This window comes from Rhincodon typus, chromosome 11, assembly GCF_021869965.1.
Source record: "Rhincodon typus isolate 14 chromosome 11, sRhiTyp1.1, whole genome shotgun sequence".
Lineage (NCBI taxonomy): Eukaryota > Metazoa > Chordata > Chondrichthyes > Orectolobiformes > Rhincodontidae > Rhincodon > Rhincodon typus.
This window is the reverse complement of record NC_063342.1, coordinates 31,052,472-31,076,337: the sequence shown is the minus strand read 5'-3', so window position 1 is coordinate 31,076,337 and position 23,866 is coordinate 31,052,472. Positions and strand designations below refer to the sequence as shown.

The 23,866-nt window shown below is 40.2% G+C and overlaps 1 protein-coding gene across 1 annotated transcript in view; it reads left to right on the top strand.

The window, feature by feature from the left end:
* Nucleotides 1-23,866, top strand: part of tmprss7 (transmembrane serine protease 7) — a 73,059-nt gene that overhangs the window by 4,012 nt on the left and 45,181 nt on the right. The window contains exons 2-7 of the mRNA XM_048603080.1: nucleotides 1,429-1,559; nucleotides 4,007-4,074; nucleotides 5,696-5,889; nucleotides 8,762-8,800; nucleotides 17,898-18,126; nucleotides 22,986-23,119. Of these exons, the coding sequence (XP_048459037.1) occupies nucleotides 1,429-1,559; nucleotides 4,007-4,074; nucleotides 5,696-5,889; nucleotides 8,762-8,800; nucleotides 17,898-18,126; nucleotides 22,986-23,119 (795 nt within the window). The remainder of the gene's footprint in view (nucleotides 1-1,428; nucleotides 1,560-4,006; nucleotides 4,075-5,695; nucleotides 5,890-8,761; nucleotides 8,801-17,897; nucleotides 18,127-22,985; nucleotides 23,120-23,866) is intronic.

The following is a 23,866-nucleotide window of genomic DNA, read 5'->3' as shown; positions in this document are numbered from 1 at the left end:
GGCCAAGCAGCATCATAGGAGCAGATGCTGCTTGGCCTGCTGTGTTCATCCAGCCCTGCACCTTGTTGTCTGGGTCTGAGAGGGATGTCTGGTTTATGTACTTTAGGCAGTCCATAGAAGCGGAGGGTGTTTGTGCCTTTTGGTTTCATTCTCACAAAGTCTGTCGTGTTATCTGCCCTGCATTCATCAGTTGCTTCAGTGTCTGGGTGATCCTATTACCTAGCTGCGGTGTTGGGTCTATTGCCACCTGTTGGTAAGTGGTTATATCTGCAAGCAATGTCTGTGCTTTCGTAACGTAGTCTGGTTTGTTCATAATGATGGTCATGTGCCCTTTGTCTGTTGGTAGGATTATGATGTTCTTGTCTTTCTTGAGTTTATCTAGTGCTTTTCTCTCTGCTGTGTTCAGGTTGTCCCCTTTGTTCGTTCTGTGCAGTCTGAGGATTAGAGTTTGTCGGATGGCTTGTTGTGTTTTATCCGTCAGTTTGTTGTCTTTTAATGTATTCTCCAGCGCAGCCATGAAATCTGTTCTGTTCACGTGCAAAACGAACATGGTTTACAAAATACCATGCAACGACTGCCAAAACCATTACGTCGGACAGACAGGAAGGAAACTAGCCACCAGAGTACAGGAACATCAGCTAGCAGCAAGACAGCACGGCAAACTCTCCATAATATCAGTACATTCAGATAATGAAGACCATCAGTTTAACTGGGACAGGGTAACCATAATAGCCCAAGCCAAACATAGACACGCATGGGAATTCCTGGAGGCATCGTTCTCCACCCATAGTTCAATCAACAAATATATAGAATTGGACCCCATATACAAACCCATACAGAGCTAAAACCAGAAATGATAGTACTCACCATAATGGACCGGACAGTATAAATTCTAAGCAGAGTAGAATCATCGGAGGCTCCACTGATAATGTCACCTTTCATGGTGACAAAACTGCAGGGTAGTTTGATCTTAGAGTAAGATAATAGGTCGGCACAACATCGTGGGCTGAAGGGCCTGTACTGTGCTGTACTGTTCTATGTTCTATTTTAAAAACAAGCCAGCTCAGCAAGGAAGTCAACAACCTCAGTATTGGGGTTTATTGATTCAAAATATCTAACTCAGCTCTGAGCTCTTTCAGGCATTTGCCAGGTCTGGTTATTTTGAGGACCTTGACAAAATTGCACAATTACAATAGTGATAAAATCTGATCAGTAAATTCCATCCTATTTCATGTTCGGCAGGAGGCCACAAAATCTTGCTCATTTCTTTTCCTTTGGATTTTTGTTAGTTCATTCAGAAAGGCACAATTAAATTTTAGCTTGTACGTCTTGCTTCTGCTGAAGAAGTACATGTTTTTCTCCTTAAAATTTAGCATTATGCTTATTAAAAATCTGCAACAAAAATGGTACTTTCTTTCCATTATACAGTGAGAACGCAAAATGTTACTGCTTTGTATTTTGCTGGATTATTCCGTATAGCAAATGTTGAATTTATTCCTGAGTATCGAAGGAAGGACTCCCCTGAATTTCTCTCCATGGCAGCTAAAGTTCAGCAAGTGGTAAGAAACCTTTCACACACCATATGGTATATGATATAGGATTAAATATGGGGTAGTATGATGACTGAATTCCGAATGTTGTGAACAAGTAGTTGCAGGTGGGCTATGGCACAGGTGGATTAACTTGGGAACATTTCCACATATCACATCATGTAAGTAGTGTGAACTTGTAGCACAGTTTTGACATTTGTCAATAGCTTCTTTATGGTTACTTGTGAAATATTTGCTTCTCCAAAGCTTTATTCAATATAACAAACATTGGGTCAAATTTCCACTGATTAGTCGTAGCTTTTGAGGTGGTGGATTCGATGAGAATCGTTCAGTGGTTCACTAGACTATTCGATGGTATGAGCCATATTCCAAACTAATTGTTTAGAGACCTCAGTGTGATTTCTGACCTTGTCCAACCCAGTCCAACACTGGCATCTCCGCATCATGAACAATAGAAATTAGAATTGATGCTGTACATATTTTAAAGAAAGTTATGGCCTTGTATTTTAAAAACTGTTGCACATTTTTATTTTCCATTAAATTTAAAAGTTCATTATGAGTCATTGAGTGAAGAAAGATAGTAAAATGACTTGTAAAATAGAGTCTAATTAGATCCTGAGGGAAAACCCTGGAAGATTAACTTGGTCAGGCTTTGGCAAGAAAGCTGGCTTCACCTGAGCTATGCAGTGTGGTAGACTGTTCACATACCGCATTCAAAGCATCATATCATAAGGAAGCAGACTTCATCAACAGAAAAAGACTCTATTCCATCAATGTACAAGTCTCAGCGATGATTAGTTCCACATCTTAGAAGTCTGCACTAAATATCTTGGGAGCTGCCATGATGCCTATAATGTGGAGAACTACCATCTTCTGCTGTGCTTCAAGACCCAGATTCCTTACAAAGGATGGTTACTCAGGGACAATGGCTACCCTCTAAACAATATCTGATATCTTCATTAAGCAACCTCCTCACTGCAGCATAATGTAAATGCAATGCCGCCCATTACTTGACCAGGGTCACGATGGAGCAGATGATAAGTTCACTGTAGGAGAGCTTGGTATTCAGTCTGACCTTCATGCTGGGCCATTGGAAGACCTGGAAGACACTTCTGAAGCAAGGACGAGATCTTTGCGCTGGGACTAGATCTTCATACCAGATGCCGGAAACCCGGAGACTGCCGAAGAAGAGCTCCACAATGAGACAAGAATGTCACTCCAGGCCAAGACTGCCCGTCCTGGACAAGACCGCCACACCGGGAGACTGCCCTGCCAGGTGCCAGGCCTATGCCACCTCTGGACAGTTGGAAGTCACCTCATTGCTGTGCCTGGGCCAGGAGAAGACGACTTCCAATATAGTCATTAAAAGAAGAAAGGGTGTCATAATAAATGGAAACATTAAATAAAAGTATAAGAAGGAACAGAAAAGGAAAGTGCACGGAGTAAATGAGCTCTGGGCGCTTGGGATGAAGAATCCGCACATATATATATATACATATACATATATAAATGCTCCATTTGCCACATTTTCCAATGACAAAGCTACTATAGAGACTGTGTTTGAAGTCTAATTGGGCTTCAGCTATTAGGTGCTTTTGCAAGCTTACATCATTAATCCCACATACCAATCGGTCTCTCAGCATCTCGTTAGGGGTTAAACCAAAGTCATATGCCTCTATCAGGCATCTTAACTGAGTCAAAAACCGTGATACGATTTCCTTTGATTCTCAAATTGCCAAGTACAACTGATAGCATCTCAGAATTAGAGGAGGCTCAGGGTCATAATATTCCTTAGCTAAATCCATCAACTCTTGAAACGTTTTAGTATCTAGACCTCAGGGAAAGTAGACTCCTAATAACTGAAAAAGCTGTGGGTCCGCAAGCTGCCAGGAGTTTTACTCATTCCTTTTCATTTGCCTCCATGCTATTTGCCATTTAAAAAGCGCATTCTTTCCATGTGCTGGGCCCAGACTTCAATGGCAGGTTCGAATGTGTGAAGTTTCCCAAATAACAGTATGATGCCAGAAATGCTCACCCCAACTCAAAGACAACTGTTGTGAGTGAGTTTTTTCAGGAAAGTGCTTTACTCACACCGCCTTGAAATAACTCCACAAAGATCGGTGTCCGGTCACCCTTTATTTATACGTGGAAAATCCTTGACACTGGCCCAGCTCCCTCACAGCCAAATGTCGGAGTGTCAGCCCTGCCAAGATCAAAGAGTTTAAAAGACCTAAAAATGTTTATGCTCAAAATCTAGTAATGCTCGGGTTGGAGTTATTTTCAAGCAATGTCAGAAAATCACATTTATATAGTTACAGCTTTAATGTTTGCAGATATTGTTTCTCTCATAGATATGTCACTTAATCAGCTGTGAGTGATCTCAGTGCTGTTATAATAACTGATTAATTTTATTTCATCTGTCACATGTTGAGTTTTGTTCTTTTCTCGTCCTTCAGATGAACAATGTTTATAAGAAGTCACTTTTCTCCAAGTTGTACAAGCAATCAACTGTTTCTGATTTAAGGTACTTTGACTCACAAATTCATTAATTATGAAGATTTGAAAACTGTTAAATTTGTACAGAGGTACCTAAACAATGTCTTCCAAAAAAGAAGTGAACTATGCCTCAGAAAAGACAGGGACTTGCTGGAATATGGGCGGATAATGGCTGAAAAAGTGAAACTAATGTATTAGAAAAGAACTTTAATTAAAAAAATGCATCTTCGTTCAGTTTGAGCCTGACTTAATCTTAGCATTGACAGAGAATTTCTGTCAATGGTGTAATATTATAAAAACCTGTTCCTGGTATTGAGAAGATCAAAGACAGTTTGCAATTACCTTTTGGAGAACAGCAAAAGCATCTATTGGATCTTGGGAATGCTGTAGGCTTGCTACTTGCTATATTGGAAGATGTTCTTCAAATGCTAGATTATTACATAGCTAGTGTTGAAATTTGCTAAGTAAAAACATGATAATTACTCGATAAAATAATTATACAAAAAGTAGATATTGATAAAAGGTACTTATAAAGATAAAAGTAAGATTAGTCTATTAATGTTGAAGTTACTTGTTTGAGGATTCACCTTAATAGTAAAACCTTATAAACATAAGGTCAGAATTCAATAGCTGCAACGGCTTCTGTGGTTGAGTAGTTGGCAATTTTTTCCTACAGAAGGACTAAGCAGAAGTGTCATGCCAGCTCCTTTAATTCTCTCTGTCAGCTTGTGCCCCAGGGTAGCCTGGCTCAGCACAGCAGTCCTTTTCTTCCCTCTTTGATGTTATCTGATCGGAGTTCTTCTTGGTGTTATGTTTTAAAACAGTGTCTAACAGCGTTTTATACAGAACTAACTTAAGATGGCTGCCATGTAACTTTGGCTGAATACAATGACGACAAAGCAAAGCCAATTATGCTGGAACAAAAACAGAAATTGCTGAAAAATCTCAGCAGGTCTGGCAACATCTGTGAATCTGCCAGGTCTGGTGAGCTTTTTCAGCAATTTTTGTTTTTGTTTCTGATTTACAGCATCCGCTGTCCTTTGAGTTTTTATTCAACTATGGTGGAATTCCCTGTGACAGTCTTTCCAGACTGCTGTTTGTCTTAGAAGGTTTGAATTCTCATACCTTTAAGGACCCAGTGTATTGTCGAAGGATGAATCAAATTCTAAATTTCTCCCTTAGTGATTGATGATGAGATAACATACCAGTCTTTCTACTTTTTGGCTGACAGTGAATTAACAAGGACAGTCATATGAGTTTTGAGGCCCATCTGTGAGTTACTGGGTCCAGTTTAACATGTAAAACTAATCTTCTTTATTAAATATATATTTTAAATAGATGGCAGTAACACTACACAACAACAGGGATGATATTTTCTGTTTAATGCACAGTCAAGAAGAAGTTACAACTTTTTGTCAGGGTATTGTCCTTTTACCTTTATAATTAGATTTAAACATAACCCAAATGAGAACAGGTCAAATATCATATTGTAAACCACAACATAATTGTGAAATGTCTGAAGTTGGGAACTATAGGAATGGCTTGAGTAAATATCGAATTTAAATAATTCAAATCAAAATAAAATATAAACACGAAAGAATTTTTTATGATTGTGTTTGAGAATGTTCCTTTTTGTGTTTCTTACACAGTAACAACAACAATGGTGGCATTCTCGTTCACTTCTGGATTATTTTCATTGTTCCAAATATGAAGACTCTATTTGTGTGTGAAGACTGTGTCAGTGCAGTCTTAAAGGACTCTATTCAGACAAGCCTGGTAAACCGTACATCGATTGGGTACCTTCTTGGACTTCCTGTGGACATGGACTCAATTGTTGTTAATGGTTATTTATTTTGGCATTTTGTCTCTTTCTGTTATTGAAAATTGTACCTAGTGCAATGTGTTATTTTATTGCTAATGGTAAACTGATTCTGCATGACATTAACTGTAAAGCTCAGAAGCTGATGAAATTAGCTCAGGCATGTGTAAAGCAATGCATTTTAATATATGAAAGAATGAAGAGACAACATAAACTAAAGTGTGCAAGTCTAAATTGGTTGCAGGAACAGAGAAAACTGGGGTATGTGGGCATAAATGTTGAAGATGGTGAAACAGGTTGAGAAAGTGGTTAAAAAAGTATTTTGCGATTTATAAGTAGAGGTGGAGTGCATCAAAGCAAGGATGTTGTGAGGAACATTTAAGAAGAAAATGGTTTGACCTCACCCGGAGTATTGTGTCCAGTCTGAGCACTGCACATTGCAAAGGATGTGAAGGCTTCAGGGAAGATGCAGAGAAGATTTACAAGAATGGGGCTGGAAGTGAGGTACCATTATTATGTGGATTGGAGGAGGTGTTCTGAGAAAAGACAAGTTTGAAAGGGGATTTCATCGAGATGGTCAAAATCATCAGATGTCTCAGTAGAGTAGATGGAGAGAAACTGTTCCTGTTGGTAAGATGGTTGAGCATCACAGGACTTAAATGATTTAAATGATTGGTGAAAGAATCAAAGATGACATGAAGAAAATCTATTTTTGTGCAGTGAGTAGTTAGGATCTATAATACACCAATAGAGAAAATGATGGAAGTAGATTCAATTGTGGCTTTCAAATCGGATTGGGTAAATAACTGAAGCGGAAAAATACAGGATTACAGAGAAAAGACCAGAGAATCGAACTACCTAAATTGCTTTTATAAAGAGCCAGCATGGACTGAAGGGTTGATTTGATTTGATTTGCTTTTTGATTGTCATATGTACCAAGGTACAGTGAAAAGTTTTGTTTTGCATGCAGTACGGGCAGATCATAGCATACAAAGTGTGTTAGGGTCAAGAATGGCCTCCATCTGTACTGTAACCATTTTCTGGAATTGATTCTAGTTCAAGTCCAACAAATTTGTGTTGAAAGCATGGAAACAGTTATGTAGGACTGCACACAGAAACAGGAGATTCAATCAATCAGTTTCTGTTGGTGTTTAATCCTTCAAAAAACCAATAGTCACTCCAATTTCATATCCCTTTATCCATTCATGCTTTAAATAACCGATCCATGCTTCAATCACTATCTCTGACAGGGCATTTTAGAGCACAAAGCTCTTGTGTGAAAAGTTTTCTCCTGATTTCTGTTCTCAGCCTCTTGCATCTACTCTTATTTCTAAGTTCTGTTGTTGTTGTAAACCCCACAACCACTAGAAACTGTCTTCTATCTGCTCTACAATTTCCTTTTATAATTATAAACATATCTACCAAGCTAAATCAGTCAATTCTAATGAAAGCAACCATAATTTTTCAAATTGATTTGTTTTTGAATTTCATCTTAACATGCAGCACTTATTATCTGAATTGTACCATTTCTATTTCTCAACCTCCTTCCTTTGGGTGAATCATCACGAATTGTATAAATTTACATATAATTACTTCTTGACCTTTTTATTGAATTCCTTGTCATAAATCCATAAATCTGTCAGCTTTTTATAGCTTTATCTGCTTGATATGCTACTTTCAATGTCCTGTAAATCTGAATGACCAATTACCTCTGCTCTTTTCATAGTAAAGTGCAGTAATGACTTTTTTTAAAAGGAAATGTATCCTGTCTGATTTACTGGCATTGAATTACATTTGCTACACTTTAGCCTATTCCTAGATCTTATCAAAATCACCTTCAGCTATGTTTGGTCATCAGAAATATTTACTTTACCTCATATTTCAGTATCATTTGCAAATTTGATCACTTCCTAAGGATACATGGAGAGCTAAACTGGTCATAGAGTAGAACTGTGTAGAACACTATTGTCCATTTCCAACCACCCTGAGAAATTGCCTTTTAATCGTCCTTTTACTTTTTGCCTTCCAACCAGTTTTCAACCAATTTGCAATTCCTATTTCTATGTTCCCCCCCACCCTTTTTTCCCAATTGCCTCATGTGTTAAATGCGTAATGAAAGTCTATTTCAAAAATATCCGCGGCAATTCCCACAGTATCCTTCACCTCTTCAAGTAACTCGTCAGGTAAAAATAATCATGTGCGAAGATTTATCAGTTAATGTTTGCAACTGACTTAATTCCTAAAAGTAATGAACAACATCATTTAAAGATATCCTCTTTGTATGTGCTTGAGGTATACATGAAGAATGCTAAAAAGAAAAGTCTTGTATTGACGCATTAGGTAACTAGTGTTATCCTTTTATAAGTTATTCTGTTATAGCATTGAAACTGTTAAGCTCTCTAAACTAAACATGGCTATTTAAAATGAGCTTAACATCTAACCTCACAACAGAATAATTATTTATAATACTAGAGTTTTATGGTTTCAGGGCCATTATTTTTCTAGAGAGTCCATTAAAAACAAACACAAAGATGCTGGAGAAATTCAGTAGATTTGGCAGCTTCTGTGGTGAGAGAAAGAGAGTTAATGTTTTAAGTTTGGTATGAATCTTCTTCAGAATCCATTGGTATTTTTCCAGCATTCTGTGTTTGTTTCAGATTTCCAACATCTGCAGTATTTTGCATTTCCTCTAGAAAAATAGTTTGCTAATTGCTTACCAATGACAGGACGTGTAAGTTATTTGTGTGCACCTGCATCTGTGTGTGTTGTATGTGTCTTTGGATGAAATATTTAAACTCTTAACTGCATACAACTGTCTGCTTTCTTAATGCATTCGAATAAACCGCATATTCTGAATATACAATAATTTTTATATCTTTACTTTTGCTTTTGATAGCTGGCCTCCGTTCTGATTACATTGCTACAGCTGTGACAGGTGAGAGTTTTAATTTAGTCTGGTCTTAAAGTAAACATATAAGGAATAATTTTTAAAAAGGAAGAAAAACTTTATTGAGCCCTCTTCATATCCTCAAGGTCTTGAAGGATGGATATTGGTCAGGTCACCGGGAAAAGTCTTCTTTTAATATTGTATTGGGCCCATATGTGACTACCTGAGATGGCAGAATGGAGATGTTCATGTTTAAAGCTGATAAGCAGAAATAGGATAGATTTTTTTGCTGACAGATGTAGTTGTCACCTCTCTGTAGATCTACCTGTGTTCAGATACAGGAATTTGATTGGAAGACATAGGGGCGATACAATTGGTAAAGATGGCTGGGCAATTGATTATAGTAACTTGCACAAAAGCTCCTGTGAACTCAAATTCTAGCATAGGAACAGTCCAGATAAAGCAAATAAAAACTTACCAAAATATTGCAGATTCCTTTAGCAGAATGTTTCCCTTCTTGCCGTGATGTCAGCAGTGAAGAAACACGAGGGGAAAATTGAGGGAGAATGAAAAACCCATCATCTCGACATCGGAAAGTGTTTCCCCAATTTCCCCTTAAGCTTTAATGAAAACTTCAGAAACTCACTATTCAGCAGCAACTACCCTGTTTACATGGATTTGCCTTTCATTGTTAGCCCATTTGCCACATTCATACACCATTTCTAATTCTCCTCTCCTTCCCCAAGAAATGAGATGGCACAAATTCCCAATGTAAGTCAGAACTGGTAGCTGGAGGGTGCAGCTTGCTGATTGCTTGTTATGGCCATCATCCAACTCTATCTTCACCACAACATTCCTACATGCTCCATGGCCACCATTCTCCTCTGTCCTCCACACAAGTTGGCAGAGGCAAACCACCAACCTCATCACATCATCTTGCTGCTCTCAGTCCAATTCTCACAACGTTTCAACCCTTTGTACTTGACTTGCAATAGTCATGCCACACAAGCGCCAGGCAATGACCATCTCCAAGAAGAGACGATCTAACTATTGCTCCTTGACATTCAATTCACCATCTACAAGGCACAAGTCAGGAGTGTGATGGAATACTCTACACTTGCCTGGATGGGTGCGGCTCCAACAATACTGAAGACGCTTGGCACCATCAAGCTTCACTAACACCATGTCCACAAACATCCACTCCTTCTAAGTCAAGATAGTGTGGAGCTGGAGGAATACAGCAGGCCAGGCAGCATCAAAGGAGTAGCTCTGAAGAAGGGTCCTGACCCGTAACATTGACTTTCTGACTCCTCTGGTGCTGCCTGACCTGCTGTGTTCCTCCAGCTCCAAATTGTGTTGACTCTGACTCCAGCATCTGCAGTTCTTGGTATCTTCCACTGTCTCTAATATTCGGGCAATAAATGCTTGTCCAGCCAGTGATGTCCACATCTTGTGAATGAGCTAAAAATACACTTTGTAGTCCAGCGACATCTACAACTTGCGTGTTTCTGCCAGGTCACTTTGCGTGCAGGGACACAAGTGCATCTCGTGCATCTAAAGAGGTTGCATTTTATTGCATTGGCTTCATTTCTTAGCACTCATTCACTTAGTGGTTGCTTGGAGGCTGCCAGCATTGAGAGTGAGGCAGGCAGGCAGCTTGTCACTGTGGGGAGCACTGAACAATCAAGAGGGTAGTCATGTCACTATACAGCACTATACTAAATCAATGTCACACCTACAGCAGATGCCACTGGCTCTGTGGCAAACACGCTGCCTGTACTTCAACCAAATGATCATGTCTGAAAGGCAGAGGGGACCAGTCTATACTGGGGACAAGGGATACTACAGTCCATCAAGGGCCTCATCTGATTCCAGTTCCGTGGGGAGTTAGTTGGGAAATAGGTCTCACCAGAGTCCAGGCATCTGTATCCTTGCAGGTTGAGTTTTAGTCCCTGGGGGTTTGCTCAGTAATAGTCAGGAGGCTTATCAGGGGAAAGTGGACAACTCCAGTCTGGGGATAGGGTTCATTGCAGTGGGTCACTGAGGGAATGATTTCAGTGAAAGGGGGAAATTTGACATAGAAGCATGGGGTCTCATTGACTATAAGAAAGGATGAGAAACATTGAAAGTGGGAGTAGATTTCAAGGGTCAACATCTCTATGGCCTCTATGTGGAGACCATGAATGATCATTAAGAATATGGCAATTTGCGCTGAGGGTAATCTGGGGACATATACAACTATATATACATATATAGGCTGTAAAAGTACCAAATGGAAACTGGGAGGCTGAAAGATCATTGGGGACATGGCCAGTAACATAGGAGGGAATATAAAAGATGTGGGTTATCGTGCTGTTTCTTAGGCAAGGCCTGCAATTCACTTACAAGGACATGAAGTTGAAACTTTACCATTCTTCAAAGTCAACTGTGTGATAATGATATAAAATGGCTGCCATCATATGCAAAATACGCAGAGTAAAATGCTGTTTCTTTCTTCAGGGGCAGGGTCAAATTGTTTGAATTTGAGGCCTTGTTAGGGGAAAGTGTGGTTGTTATACCTCCATCAGTTCAGTAATACCACCAATTGACATCAAGCTGCACTTGGCAGATCATTCATCGTCCAAGAATGAGCACTACGAACTGTGGCCTCAAGCATTTAGAATTAGGTCAATTAGAATGCCTACAGTTTGGAAACAGGCCATTCGGCCCAACACATCCACACCGACTCTCCGTAGAGCATCCCACCCAGACACACATCCCTCCTCTATCCCTGTTACCCAGCATTTCCCATGGCTAATCCACTTAACCTGTACATCCCTAGACGCTATGGGCAATTTAGCATGGCCAATCCACCTAACCTGCACATCCTTGGACTATCAGAGGAAATCAGAGCACACGGAGGAAATCCACCCAGACACAGGAAGAATGTGCAAACTCCACACAGACATCCACCTGAGGCTGGAATTGAATCCGCTGAGCCACAATGCCATTCCTGGACCCATTGTTCACATTAATTTGTTTATTGTCATGTCAGCTAAGCAAATGGAGCCAGACAAACTAACTTAAAAGTGTCACTTTGCCATCTACAAGGCACAAATCTGGGGTGTGATGGAATACTCCATTTGTCTGGGTGAATACAGCCCTAACAACACTCAAGAAGCTTAAAATTATTCAGGACATTTGGTTGGCACCACTCCCACAAACATCCATTCCCTCCACCACCAATGCTCAGTAGCAGCAGTGTGCACTAGCTTCAAGAAGCACTGCAGAAAGTAATTAAGGCTCCTGAGACAACACCTTCTAAAACCATGACCACTTCCATGTAGAAAGACAAGGGCAGCAGATACATGGAGCACCGCAACCTACAAGTTCCCTTCCAAGTCACTCACCGTTCTGACTTGTAAATATATTACTATTCCTTCATTGTGACTGGGTCAAAATGCTGGAACTCCCTCTCTACTGACATTGTGGATCCACCTACAGCAAATGGACTGCAACGGTTCTCAACAGTTCACCAACATCTTCTCAAGGGATCTGTGGATGGGCAATAAATGTTAGCCCAGCCAACAGTACCCACACCCTATAAACTGATTTTTAAAAAATTCTATAGCTGTCACTGGAAGATGATGCTTTGCAGCTGCCACAATCACACACTGAACTGTAAATATACAAGGACATGGTCTGTGATGTGCAAAGGTATGTTTTGTCTGCAGTAGGAAGCTATCACAATGATTTACTGCCAGAATTCTATCCCACAATGTAGCATGAACACATTGGTTGTGCAATGTACATCTGAATAAGGTTACACAGCTGAGAGCTTCTTATTGAGACTGACATTAACCTCCTTGGGAAGCCTCAATGCCCACACTGTGTCAGGATATAATACAAGATTCCATTTTGATTGATATCAGGGCTCAGGAGTACAATTAATGAAATCGTCTCTACTTTCCGACATTCTCCACACATTATCTGCTCATGGATTGGACATGGACATGGACTTGGCTGGAGTCCTTGTGACTTTGCTTCAGATGTGAAGAAAAGAAAGAAGGAAATTGCAATGCCAACATTGTCAGCAAGAACAGCAATCTCCATTGGCTACTGCACAGCCTCCAGAGAGAGCAGCAGCAAGTGAAGATCCACAAAGGAGGTGGAGGAGAACGAGCAGAGCCTACACCCATAGGCTGCACTGTTATTTTCTCCAGTTCTGAGAGAGACAGCACAGACATCAATTCATAATATCTCAGGCCTTCATCAGCAAACAGTGAGACCTGCTGGAGCAGGACCTGTACTTCAAGGGACTGGGTGACAATGTCATCCCAGCAGTTCATTTCAGGGAGGAACTGGGGACCATTCCTCGACCCATAATTGCATCTAGGATGTCACTGATAGAATTTTTTTTAGATCACAGCTAATTTCTGATGACAAGCAGAATTGAACAGCCTGGGCAGTGGGAATTTCCACCATTCCTGGCTTCTCCTGGAGAAGAGCATTGTAGACTGTACCTATATTGTTTTATCTCACACTGCAGAGATTATCAACAGAAAAGGTTTACCCTTCATCAGTGTTCTAATTATATGTGACATTGATACCAAATTCTAGAGGTCTTCACCAAATATCTTGGGGGCTGCCTTGACTCTTCCATACTAGAAAACCGACAGGTTCCTGCCTCCTTTCAAGGTCCTCAGGCCACATGGGAAAGGCTGCTGGGAGACAAGGACTACCCCCTTCAGATATGACTCATGAAATCCTCAGTCTGATGCAGAATAAAGATACAATGCTGCTCAAACTTCCATCAGGGCCAATTTAGAACAGATATAGGCCTCGTTATAATGAGGTCTCAATGCCTGAGCACTCCAGCAGACCCTACAGTATAGCCCTGACAGGAAATGCATGTCATAATTATATGATATGTTCTTCACAACTGGAACTGATGTAAAGGGGTAGGTCCTGGATGATGTGAGATCAAACAGCAATCTTCGGAGGATGAAGATGAAAATGAACATCAGTATATTGACCAGGAGGGACATCCAAGACACAATGATAAAGCAGTGCAACATCGAGGAGCAAGAACACATAATTGGAACTTGCTTCCAGGATGAACAGTCTAAGTTTGAATTTTCTTCAATTGTTTAATGTTCTGTTGGTTATATGACAAGCAGTTGCTGTTTAGTGCAAAGGGCATGTGGACCTTAATATTGTTGTAGTCCTTTACCATTTTTAGTTACTGAATGAATGTTTTGTTATCCCTCTGATTATACACTTCATATCTATGTGACCCCACTTTCAAGTATATACACATTAAATGTTATGCCTTACTGTGTGATTTACACATATTTTCATATCATTTATTCTAAGTTTGGACTTTTGAATTTTGAAATAGCTATATGTTTTTTGTGTGTCTGTAAAACTGAATGATTAACTTGTAAAACAGTGAGATGAAATAGCTTTCAGAACTAATCAGTTTTTTTTTACCTTGGAAGAGTTTTTAACTGAACATTTATGCATCAAGGTTTCTGTTCAAAAATATTCTTAAGCTTACGGAAACATTCATAGATTGGGGAAGATGTCATTTATGATTTCAGTTTTGGCAGTTCTGCAGAATTCCTTGGATGAAGACGAATGTATAAAGCAGTTCTCCTGAGAAGGAAGAAGTTAGTAAAACTCGATTACTTTAGAGTCAAGTATTTACTGATAGTCCTAGGTCAGAGGTGTTTGCATAAAACCCTGAAGAGGCTATTTGAAGCCAAAAACATTTAAACTCAGGTGAATAACAGCTCCAATTTGAAACTGAGATGAGGAGGAATTTCTTCTCTGAGGGTTGTGAGTCTTTGGAGCACCTTGCCACAGAGAACTGGGAGCTGAGGGAGCAGCATCCTTGTTTTTGTATTTAAATCTGAGATAGATAGATTCTTGATCAGTAGAGGAATCAAGAGTTATAGGGAAAGGGCAAGAAAGTGGACATGAGGAATGTCAGATCAGCCATGATCCTATTGAATAGTGGAGCAGGCTTGAGGGGCCAAATGGCCAACTCCTGTTCCTTTTTCTTATGGTATTAAATTAAACATATCAAGGTGTTTGAAAAAGAATGTGAGTACAGTACATGGGATGCCTGTGGGTACTGTACAAAGGTATTTTTGAGAACGGTAAAGGAATTTTTTTGCGTTAATGAAAATATGTGTTTCAAAAAATTTAAGTTTGTTTTATAAGTAAGTTGTCTGGTTTATATTATTTTATCTTTATTTATTTTTCTTAACACATTGTTAAAACCAAATCTACAACATTACATGCTTATGTTCAGTGAGAGACCGCTTCACTGAGAAATCAAAAGAAAACAAATTAAGATCTATTAAACCAGATTCCAATGTGGGATCTGATTTGTCAAGTAACAAGATGCTTCAATGGTACAAGAATGTGGTTAGACTGCATTCGGAGTACTGTGTGCAGTTTTGGTCTACTTATTTCAGGAAATATATTATTACCATAGAGGGAATGTAAGGTTCACTGGATTTGTTCCCAGGATGGCAGGACTGTCCAATAGAGAGAGAGTGGGCAAATTGGGCCCATATTCTCCAGAGTTTTGAAAAATAAGAAGTGATCTCATTGAAACTTACAAAATACTTAAAGGGATAGACAGGTAAGATTAGAATGCATGAGTCTACAACAAGTGGGCACAATTTTAAAAAAAGGGGAATACCTTGTTCTGAGACATGGAGAACTTTTGTTACTCAGAGGGCTGAGGAAACTTTGTGTATGTTTAGGCTAGAGATTGATTGATAGATTTCTGATTACCAGAAGCATACAGGTTTACATGTTTGATGGCTGAATGGCCTACTCTTGTTCCTATGATTCTAACATTGGCTGGGATCATAACAATGTCCTATTGATTATTAGGGAAAATACAGCAGCCAGTGAGAATGCAATAGCATCACATGTCACAAAGTTTAGGGCTCTTAAGGCTTTGTAAATATTGTACAATGAAGTCTTTTATGGTAGGCAGGAGATTTGGAAGAATTCTGAAGCACCTCCTTTTGATCTTTCCATCATCAGTTAGCCTTCTACTTTTCAGTATGTAAATTGCTAAGTTACCCTCAAATGCTTGCGTGACCTATGGGACCTACAAACATACAATTTAAGATCAGTAGGTTACTTATCCTCTTCAGTCTGCTTTACCCTTCAATAAGATCATGGCTGATCTGATGGTAACCTCAAATTTACATCTACATCTACCCCTGTTAACTTTTCAAACCCTTGGTTAAGAAGATCTAACTACTTCTGAACACTCCCAGACATTCTGTCTCCTTCCAGTGCTTGCTGTACTTTACCCTTCTCTGGACCCAACACCTCAACTTCTCCCAACACCAAACCCGATCCCCCTTCACCCGTTTCAGACCTGATCGCCCTTTACCCGGTCCAGATCCATTTCCCCTTCTGTGAGAGAGAGTCACTCATCAGAAGATCTGGCCCATTATTTTTTCTGTTTTTAATTTCTTTTACATGAGAAAAGAAACACGCGTAGTTATTCTTAACTCATCGCATGGCTTGCACATTGTACCTATGCTTCAGTACACTGAGGTACTTGACAAATTGTGTATTTATTGGGAATAAAGGGCAATTTGGATTCAAGATGACTGAGTGTCATTGCTGCGGTTCAGCTGGGACAGGGATGAACAAGATTTGACAGAAATGGCAACAGGCTTTGAAATACTGGGGCATTGTTTTTTTGTGGAACACTCATAAGGGGTTGTTACCTTGGAGCGTCACTCTGACGTTGTGACAAGAGGTTTGGATTGGAGCATGACAATGGGGTGGTGGGTATGGGAATTGGCAATCTGAACTTTTGTGACAGATACTTGGCAATGTAGCGACTGAGAAGTGAGTTGCAGATTGCCTGTCAATTTTCAAGTTCCAGATGGTTAATGCATGCATACATATCACTCAAATATTTGCTGTGATTTGCTCTCTTAAAGCGAGTGACATACCATTTTGTAGTTACTAGTGACAGTTGTGCAAGCCTGCAAGTTTCAAGGGTTTAGGTTGGATTTTTCATCAATGTTTGAGCCCAACAGACACAAACTTGGACATGAAGGCTTGTGAGTTCTGCTATACTCTGCAGCTTTGGAGATTGCTAACCTCAGTACATTAGTAAGGGTAAAGATTAGAATGCATGAACCTGGTATAGCCCTTTAACTGTAGCTTCTCCAGGATTCGGCCTGCCCGGAAGAATGGCATCGAATATGTTCACTCATGCCTCATATTTGGAATCAACATACAGTAATTGCACTCGGAAACTCTCAATTATGTTCAATTGAAGGACAATTGATGGACCATGAAGGATTTTAAGGAAATGTAGATTTACCACTCAATTATCCTCTTCTGTAGTTTTCATTTATACAGATTGTAATTGTGTAATTATAGAACGCATTTATGGAAGTACTTCACTAGCAGAATCTTAATGTGGATCCACATGAATATTAAAAGACTAGTCACCACTGATGATGGCGCTGGAGCAGCTTTTGGGAGCTGGGAAATCAGGCAGAGGTCTATATTGCAGTGTCTCCTTTGCGTGAGATATTCTAATATATTCAAATCAAGTTAAGAGTGGTTTTCCCTCTGCTTACAATGGGATTGCACTCTGCATTCTATTCACACTTTTGCAGAGACCCAAGGGAAGCTCTGAGTATAATTGCATTGATAAAAGGGTCAAGGCTTTTTAAGCTCTACTTGTTTCCTTTGTGACTTTTTTTTATAAAATGGAATATATGTGATTTTGCAAGGAGTTTTTTTCAGTAAGTAACATTGTAATGGAAATTAGAAAAACCGATGTGTCTCTGAATTATGCTGAAAAGCTAATTGTACCTGAAGGATTTTCAGCAGTGCAACAGAATAGATAGAATTTGATGGAATAGAAATTTTCAGACAATAAATTTTCATGCTGTTTACAGAGTTACACAGTATCCAAAGCGCCAGCTATAGAAAAAAAGTTGGCAGTTTAAGTTAACTCAGGATGGGTGTGATATTGAAATGCCTCAATATCATTTTTCAATTTGGGGAAAGGATATGTCATAGAAAAAGTGTATGCAGGGGAAAGTTTGGGAAGTGAACATACAATGTCAAATCATCTATAATAAGATTTTGCATTTTCCAGGTTCTAAATATGTTATCGATAAATTTGCTGAGCAGGCTGGTATTCCTGTTCCTTTAAACTTCTTTGCTGCTTCTGGACGAGTACACTGCCACTTCAAGCTCAATTCGCCACCAGGACATGTCATTCGCCTCTCTCTCACCTCCTTACAGATCGAACCTGACAGCTGTGTCACAGATTCTCTCAGCATTTTTGACTCACTTATGCCAATAAGGAGTAAGAATTTGTACCGGTAAGTTTTATAGTGCTTCTGGTATTTTTGGATAGCTGGGTCTCTTAATTGACACAAAAGATATTGTGGAAATGAGGAACTCAAACAAATTAGCAGCCATAAAGAGGTGATACTCAAAAAATTAACTCAGTTGAAGGTTGACAAATCCAGACAGTCATTTGGTGGTAAAGAACTTGAATACTGCTGAAAAAGACACAAGTTAATAAAGATTTTCGTCTTGCACTCATTAGGGTAATTCCCAATATAAAGGGAAAGCAACCTTTTTATCCTGAATAAGAAACAACTGCTGGTTAGTAGGCAACTAGATTAGTGGTAGAATTGTCATGGAAAATGCACCAGTTAGATGATGACTGACAGTTAACAGCCAAGATTGCATGTACTGGAAGATACATTTATTAATACACGGAGCCTTGTTCTTAGCAGAAAAGAACATATACACACACTGCACTTGCTTTAACTCAGCAAAACAGTTGTCAGCCATTTCTCAGGGAAATTCCTTGACTGATGAGAGTTAACTAAAAGTCAGAACCTCATCAGCATGTTTGCTGATGCTTGCACAATGTTCAGAACCATTCACAACTACTCAAATACAGAAGCTGTCCATATGCAGCAACATTGAGCATCTTTCTGTCTTGGGCTGATGAAGTTTAAGTAATATTCTTGGCACATAACTGCAAGGCAAAGATCTTTTCCAACAGCAGAGAAAGCAACCATTTCCCCTTGACATTTGCTGGTATTACCACTGCTCACTGTCAACATTCTGGGGATTACAATTAACTAAAAACTCAATGAATGGCAGAACATTAGGAAGCTCACAGGAACAGAGGGATTTTGGCATGCTTGTCCACAGATCCCTGAAGGCAGCAGGACAGGTTTAGTGGGTAGTAGAGAAGACAGATGGCACACCTGCCTTTGTCTGTTGTGGCATAGATTATAAGAGTAGGTAGGTTATTTTGGAGCTGTGCATGACTATGGTGAGGCCACAGCTGGAGTGCTTATGTGCTGTTCTGGTCTCCATACTATAGGGAGGATATGAGTACATTGGAGAGGGTGCAGAGGAGATTCACCTTGCTTGGGTTAGAGTAGTTTAGCTGTGAAGTAAGACTGGATAAGTTCAGGTTGTTTTCTTTAGAACAGAAAAGGTTGAGAGGGGTCTTGATTGTGAGCACAGTGGCTAAGAAGCAGCCGATTCCCTTGGATGAAGGGCTGATAATAATTGGGCATAATTTTACATTGAAAAGCAAGAGTTTTAGTGCAGATTTGAGGAATGCAAATTTCACCCAGAAGGTGATGGGAATCTGGGATGCACTGCTTGGGAGGGTAGTTGAGGTGGGAAACCTCACAATATTTAAACAGTAGAGGATGAGCTCTTGAAATGTCATAATATTCAAGGCTATGAGCCAAGTGCTGGAAAGTGAGACCAGTGTAGATTTAGTGTCATCTTTTATTGGTGCAGACACAATGGGCCAAATGAACGGCATGGTGGGCTCAGTGGTTAGCACTGCTGCCTCACAGCGCCAGGGGCCCAGGTTCGATTCCACCCTCAGTTAACTGTCTTTGTGAAGTTAGCACATTCTCCCTGTGTCTGCGTGGGTTTCCTCCGGGTTCTCCGGTTTCCTGCCACAGTCCAAAGATGTGCCGGGTAGGTGGATTAGCCATACTAAATTACTCGTAGTGTCCAAGGATGTTTAGGTTAGGTGGGTTAGACGTGGGAAATGCAGGGGCAGGGGAATGTGTCTGGGTGGAATGCTCTTCAGAAGGGCAGTGTGGACTTGTTGGGCTGAATGGCCTGTTTCCATATTGTAGGGGTTCTATGGCCCCTTTGTACTGTACTACTCTATGAAAATCTGAACTGGACCAGTGTATATGTACTGTAGCCACAAGAACAGATCAGAGGCTGGGAATTCTCTGGCAAGTAACTGACTCCTAACAATGCCTGTCCACTATCTACATGGCATAAATCAAGTGTTTGATGGAATAATCTCCACTTGTCTGGGTGAGTGCAACAACACTTAGGAAAATGCTATCCAGGCTGAAGCTGCTTACTCTTTGATACCCTATCCACAGCCTTCATCATTCACTGTCTCCACCATCAGCATGCAGTGGAAGTGGTGTGTACCATCCATAAGACTCACTGCAGCAACTTATCAATGATCCTTTGACAACACTTTCCAAACTAGTGACCTCTACCACCTGGAAGGACAAGGGCAGCAGATGCATGGGAATACTACCCTCTGTAAGTTCCCCTTCAAGGCACACACCATCTTGACTGAAGACATAGAAGCAGAAGTGGCCATTCAACCCAAAGAATCTGCTCTGCCATTCAATGAGATCATGGTGGATTCCAGTCTTCATCCAATTCAATTCACTCTATCTGATATCAAGAAACATCTGGAGACACTGGGCACTGTAGAGGCTATGAGCCCTGATAACATTCCAGCAATAGTCCTGAAGAAGTGCACTCTAGAACTTGCTATGTCTCTAGCCAGGCTGTTCCAGTACAGCTATAACACTGGCATCTAGACAACAATGCGGAAAACTGCCCAAAGATGCCATATACACAAAAAACAGGACAAATTCAACCCAGACATCAGTCTACTCATCAGAAAAGTGATGGAAGGTGTCATCAATAGTGCTATCAAGCAGCACCTGCTCAGCAATGTTCCCAGTTTGGGTTCTATTCGGGGCGCTCAGCTCTTGACCTTTCTGTATTTATATATTCATATTTTTACCACTTTTTTCATATTTTTTACGTGAATGACTATCCTGATCACCTCCACTTCCATGAACAAAAACAAAGTTGCTGGAAAAGCTCAGCAGGTCTGGCAGCATTTGTGAAGGAGAAAACAGAGTTAACGTTTCGGGTCCGGTGACCCTTCCTCAGAACTGGGAAAACGTCAGTTTATATGCAGAAAATAGGGAGGTGGGTGGGGTAGGGAGTAAATGATAAGATAGAGCCCAAAGAGAGAGAAAGACAGTTGGACAGACAAAGGAGTTGCTAACGATCAGGCTGGGAGGGTGAATAGTTGCTAATGGGGACTGTTATTGACTAACAACAGAGGGTGTGTAATGGCAGGCTATGTGGTAACAAGGCCTGGTGTGTGGGGTGTGGGATGGGGGGTTGGGACATGGGAGAGTTTAGGCCCTAAAATTATTGAACTCAATATTGAGTCCGGAGGGTTGTAGGGTCCCCAAGCGGAAAATGAGGTGTTGTTCCTCCAGCTTGCGTGGGCTTCACTGGAACACTGTAGCAAGCCGGAGACAGAGATGTTGGCCAGAGAGCAGGGTGGTGCATAATTGCCAGGATACTTCCCACGTCACTCTTCAATGCCCCTGATGCACCTGTCTTTATTTAGATCCCTCTTCCAACCCTCCATGTTCCAGATACCGCTCCACAACCCCGTCCTCACTGACTCAGTCTTGCCGATCCCAAAAATCCATGAAGACCAATCTCCTGCTTCCCAGCCTCATCCACCTCTCCCCGCCACAACTAAACATTTGTGTTGTTTAAGAGTTAAACAACGAAAACTGCTGACCTTATAACAACTACACAAAAATGACAGGTGCATGTAACCTTTAAACAATTGTGAACCAGGTGTATTCTTGTACACTTCTGACTTTATCCTGAAGGTAGTATTTTATTGAACCACTTTCATGTTAATGAATGGTCATGTCATGCAAACATATCTTAAATATGTACCCACTGCATTTCTGTGAAATTTTCAACACATTTATTACTGCATCTTAAACTATTAACCAAAATTTTGCACCCCACCTAAGTAAGTCACTCCAGTGCAACATTTCCTCCTCTTGTGATCTCCATAAAATTCCCAGCATCTCTGATTCATATTGCTGATTTTAGTATTTTGATTAGACATTTTTTTCATTGTTGCACGTGTACAGTCATGGAGTCATAGAGTAATACAGCATGGAAACAGGCCTTTCGGCCCAAACTGGTCCATGCTGACCATGGTGCCCACTCAGTTAGTTCCAATTGCCCACATTTGATCCATATCCCTCTAAACCCTTCCCATCCGTGTACCTATCCAAATATTTTTAAACTGTTGCCATTGTACCTGCCTCAACCACTTTCTCTGGCAGCCCATTCCATATACACACCACTCTGCGTGAAGAAATTACCCTTCAGGTCCTTCTTAAATCTATCATCTCTCACCTTAAACCTATGCCCCCTAGTTTTCAATTCCCCATCCCTAGGAAAAAGACTATATGTAGTCATCCTGTCTATACCCATCATGATTTTATGCACCTCAGTAAGGTCACCTCTCAATCTCTTATGTTCCAAGGAATAAAGTCCTGTCCTGACCAACCTCTCCCTGTAACTCAGGCCTACTAGTCCTGGCAACATCCTTCTTTGCACACTTTCCAGTTTAACTATGTCTTGGAATTCCAAGTATTCCAAGTGCGGCCTCACCAATGACTTATACAACTGTAACTTAATGTCCCAATTCCTATACTCAATGCCTCAACTGATGAAGGCCAGCATGGTAAACGCCTTCTTCATCACCCTGCCTACTTGTGACACCACTTTCAATGATCTATACTGCAATGAAATATAAACACCAAAGTTCCATTTCTGTTATGTAGTCTTGAGAATGCTGTCCAACATATTTCTGCAGAACATACATTTTGCACATTTGATTTTAGTTTCCAATTGAAGTACAAAAGAAACAAAGTCAATATATATCTTGAATATTGTTTTATGTTACAATCATAGATAATAGAATTCCTCCAAAAAATAGTGATTTCTAAATGAGGAAATGTGACCAATGCACTGTTATTGTTATTCAAGTGATTATAAATATAAATTTGTGTCTACCATTTATGTCTGTCAATTTCAGAGTCTGCGAACCCTTTGCTTCTTTCCCAGTTTCCTTTGTATCTACTGGCAATGGCATGTTTCTTTCATTCAAATCCCTCAGAGTGCATGGAATAAGAGAAATAAATGGATATTTTGAGGCAATTCCCAACAAAAGTAAGTTGCAAAACAAATTGTCCATGACTACATTGTAGCTTTGATAAATTTTAGTGAGCACTTAGAGCTATTAATTGGTGCCCTCTTTGCCTACTTCACAATGAAGTGAATCACCATAAAATTAACCATAATTTATCTCAAGTCCTATTATACAGCTGGCCATCTTGCTGCCATATCTATTTACCTATAATTTGTTAATATTGTTAGTTATTTCTGCAGCCAGGTTGTAACAATTCTATGAATAAACTGAGAATTAATGCACTAGTCCTGTTTAATTACCCATTTGACATAATCAGCCCATTATAGCCACAAATAAAAAGAGCAAATGACAAAACAAAATCTCAGCGGGTTGGGGAGCACCCACCTGGAGAGAAAAATCACATTTCAGGTCTGTGATGTCTCATCAGTACTGGAAAATGTTAGACAGGGAATGGGTTTTAATCAAGGGGTAAAAACTGAAAGAACTGCAGATGCTATAAATCAGGAACAAAAACAAAGTTGCTGGAAAAGCTCAGCAGGTCTGGCAGCATCTGTGGAGGAGAAAACAGAGTTTCGGGTCTGGTGACTCTTCCTCAGAACTGGTGGTGGCTGGGAAAATGTCAGTTTATATGCAGAAAATAGGGAGGTGGGTGGGGTAGGGAGTAAACGATAGGATAGAGCCCAAAGAGAGAGAAAGACAGTTGGACAGACAAAGGAGTTGCTAACGATCAGGCTGGGAGGGTGAATAGTTGCTAATGGGGACTGTTA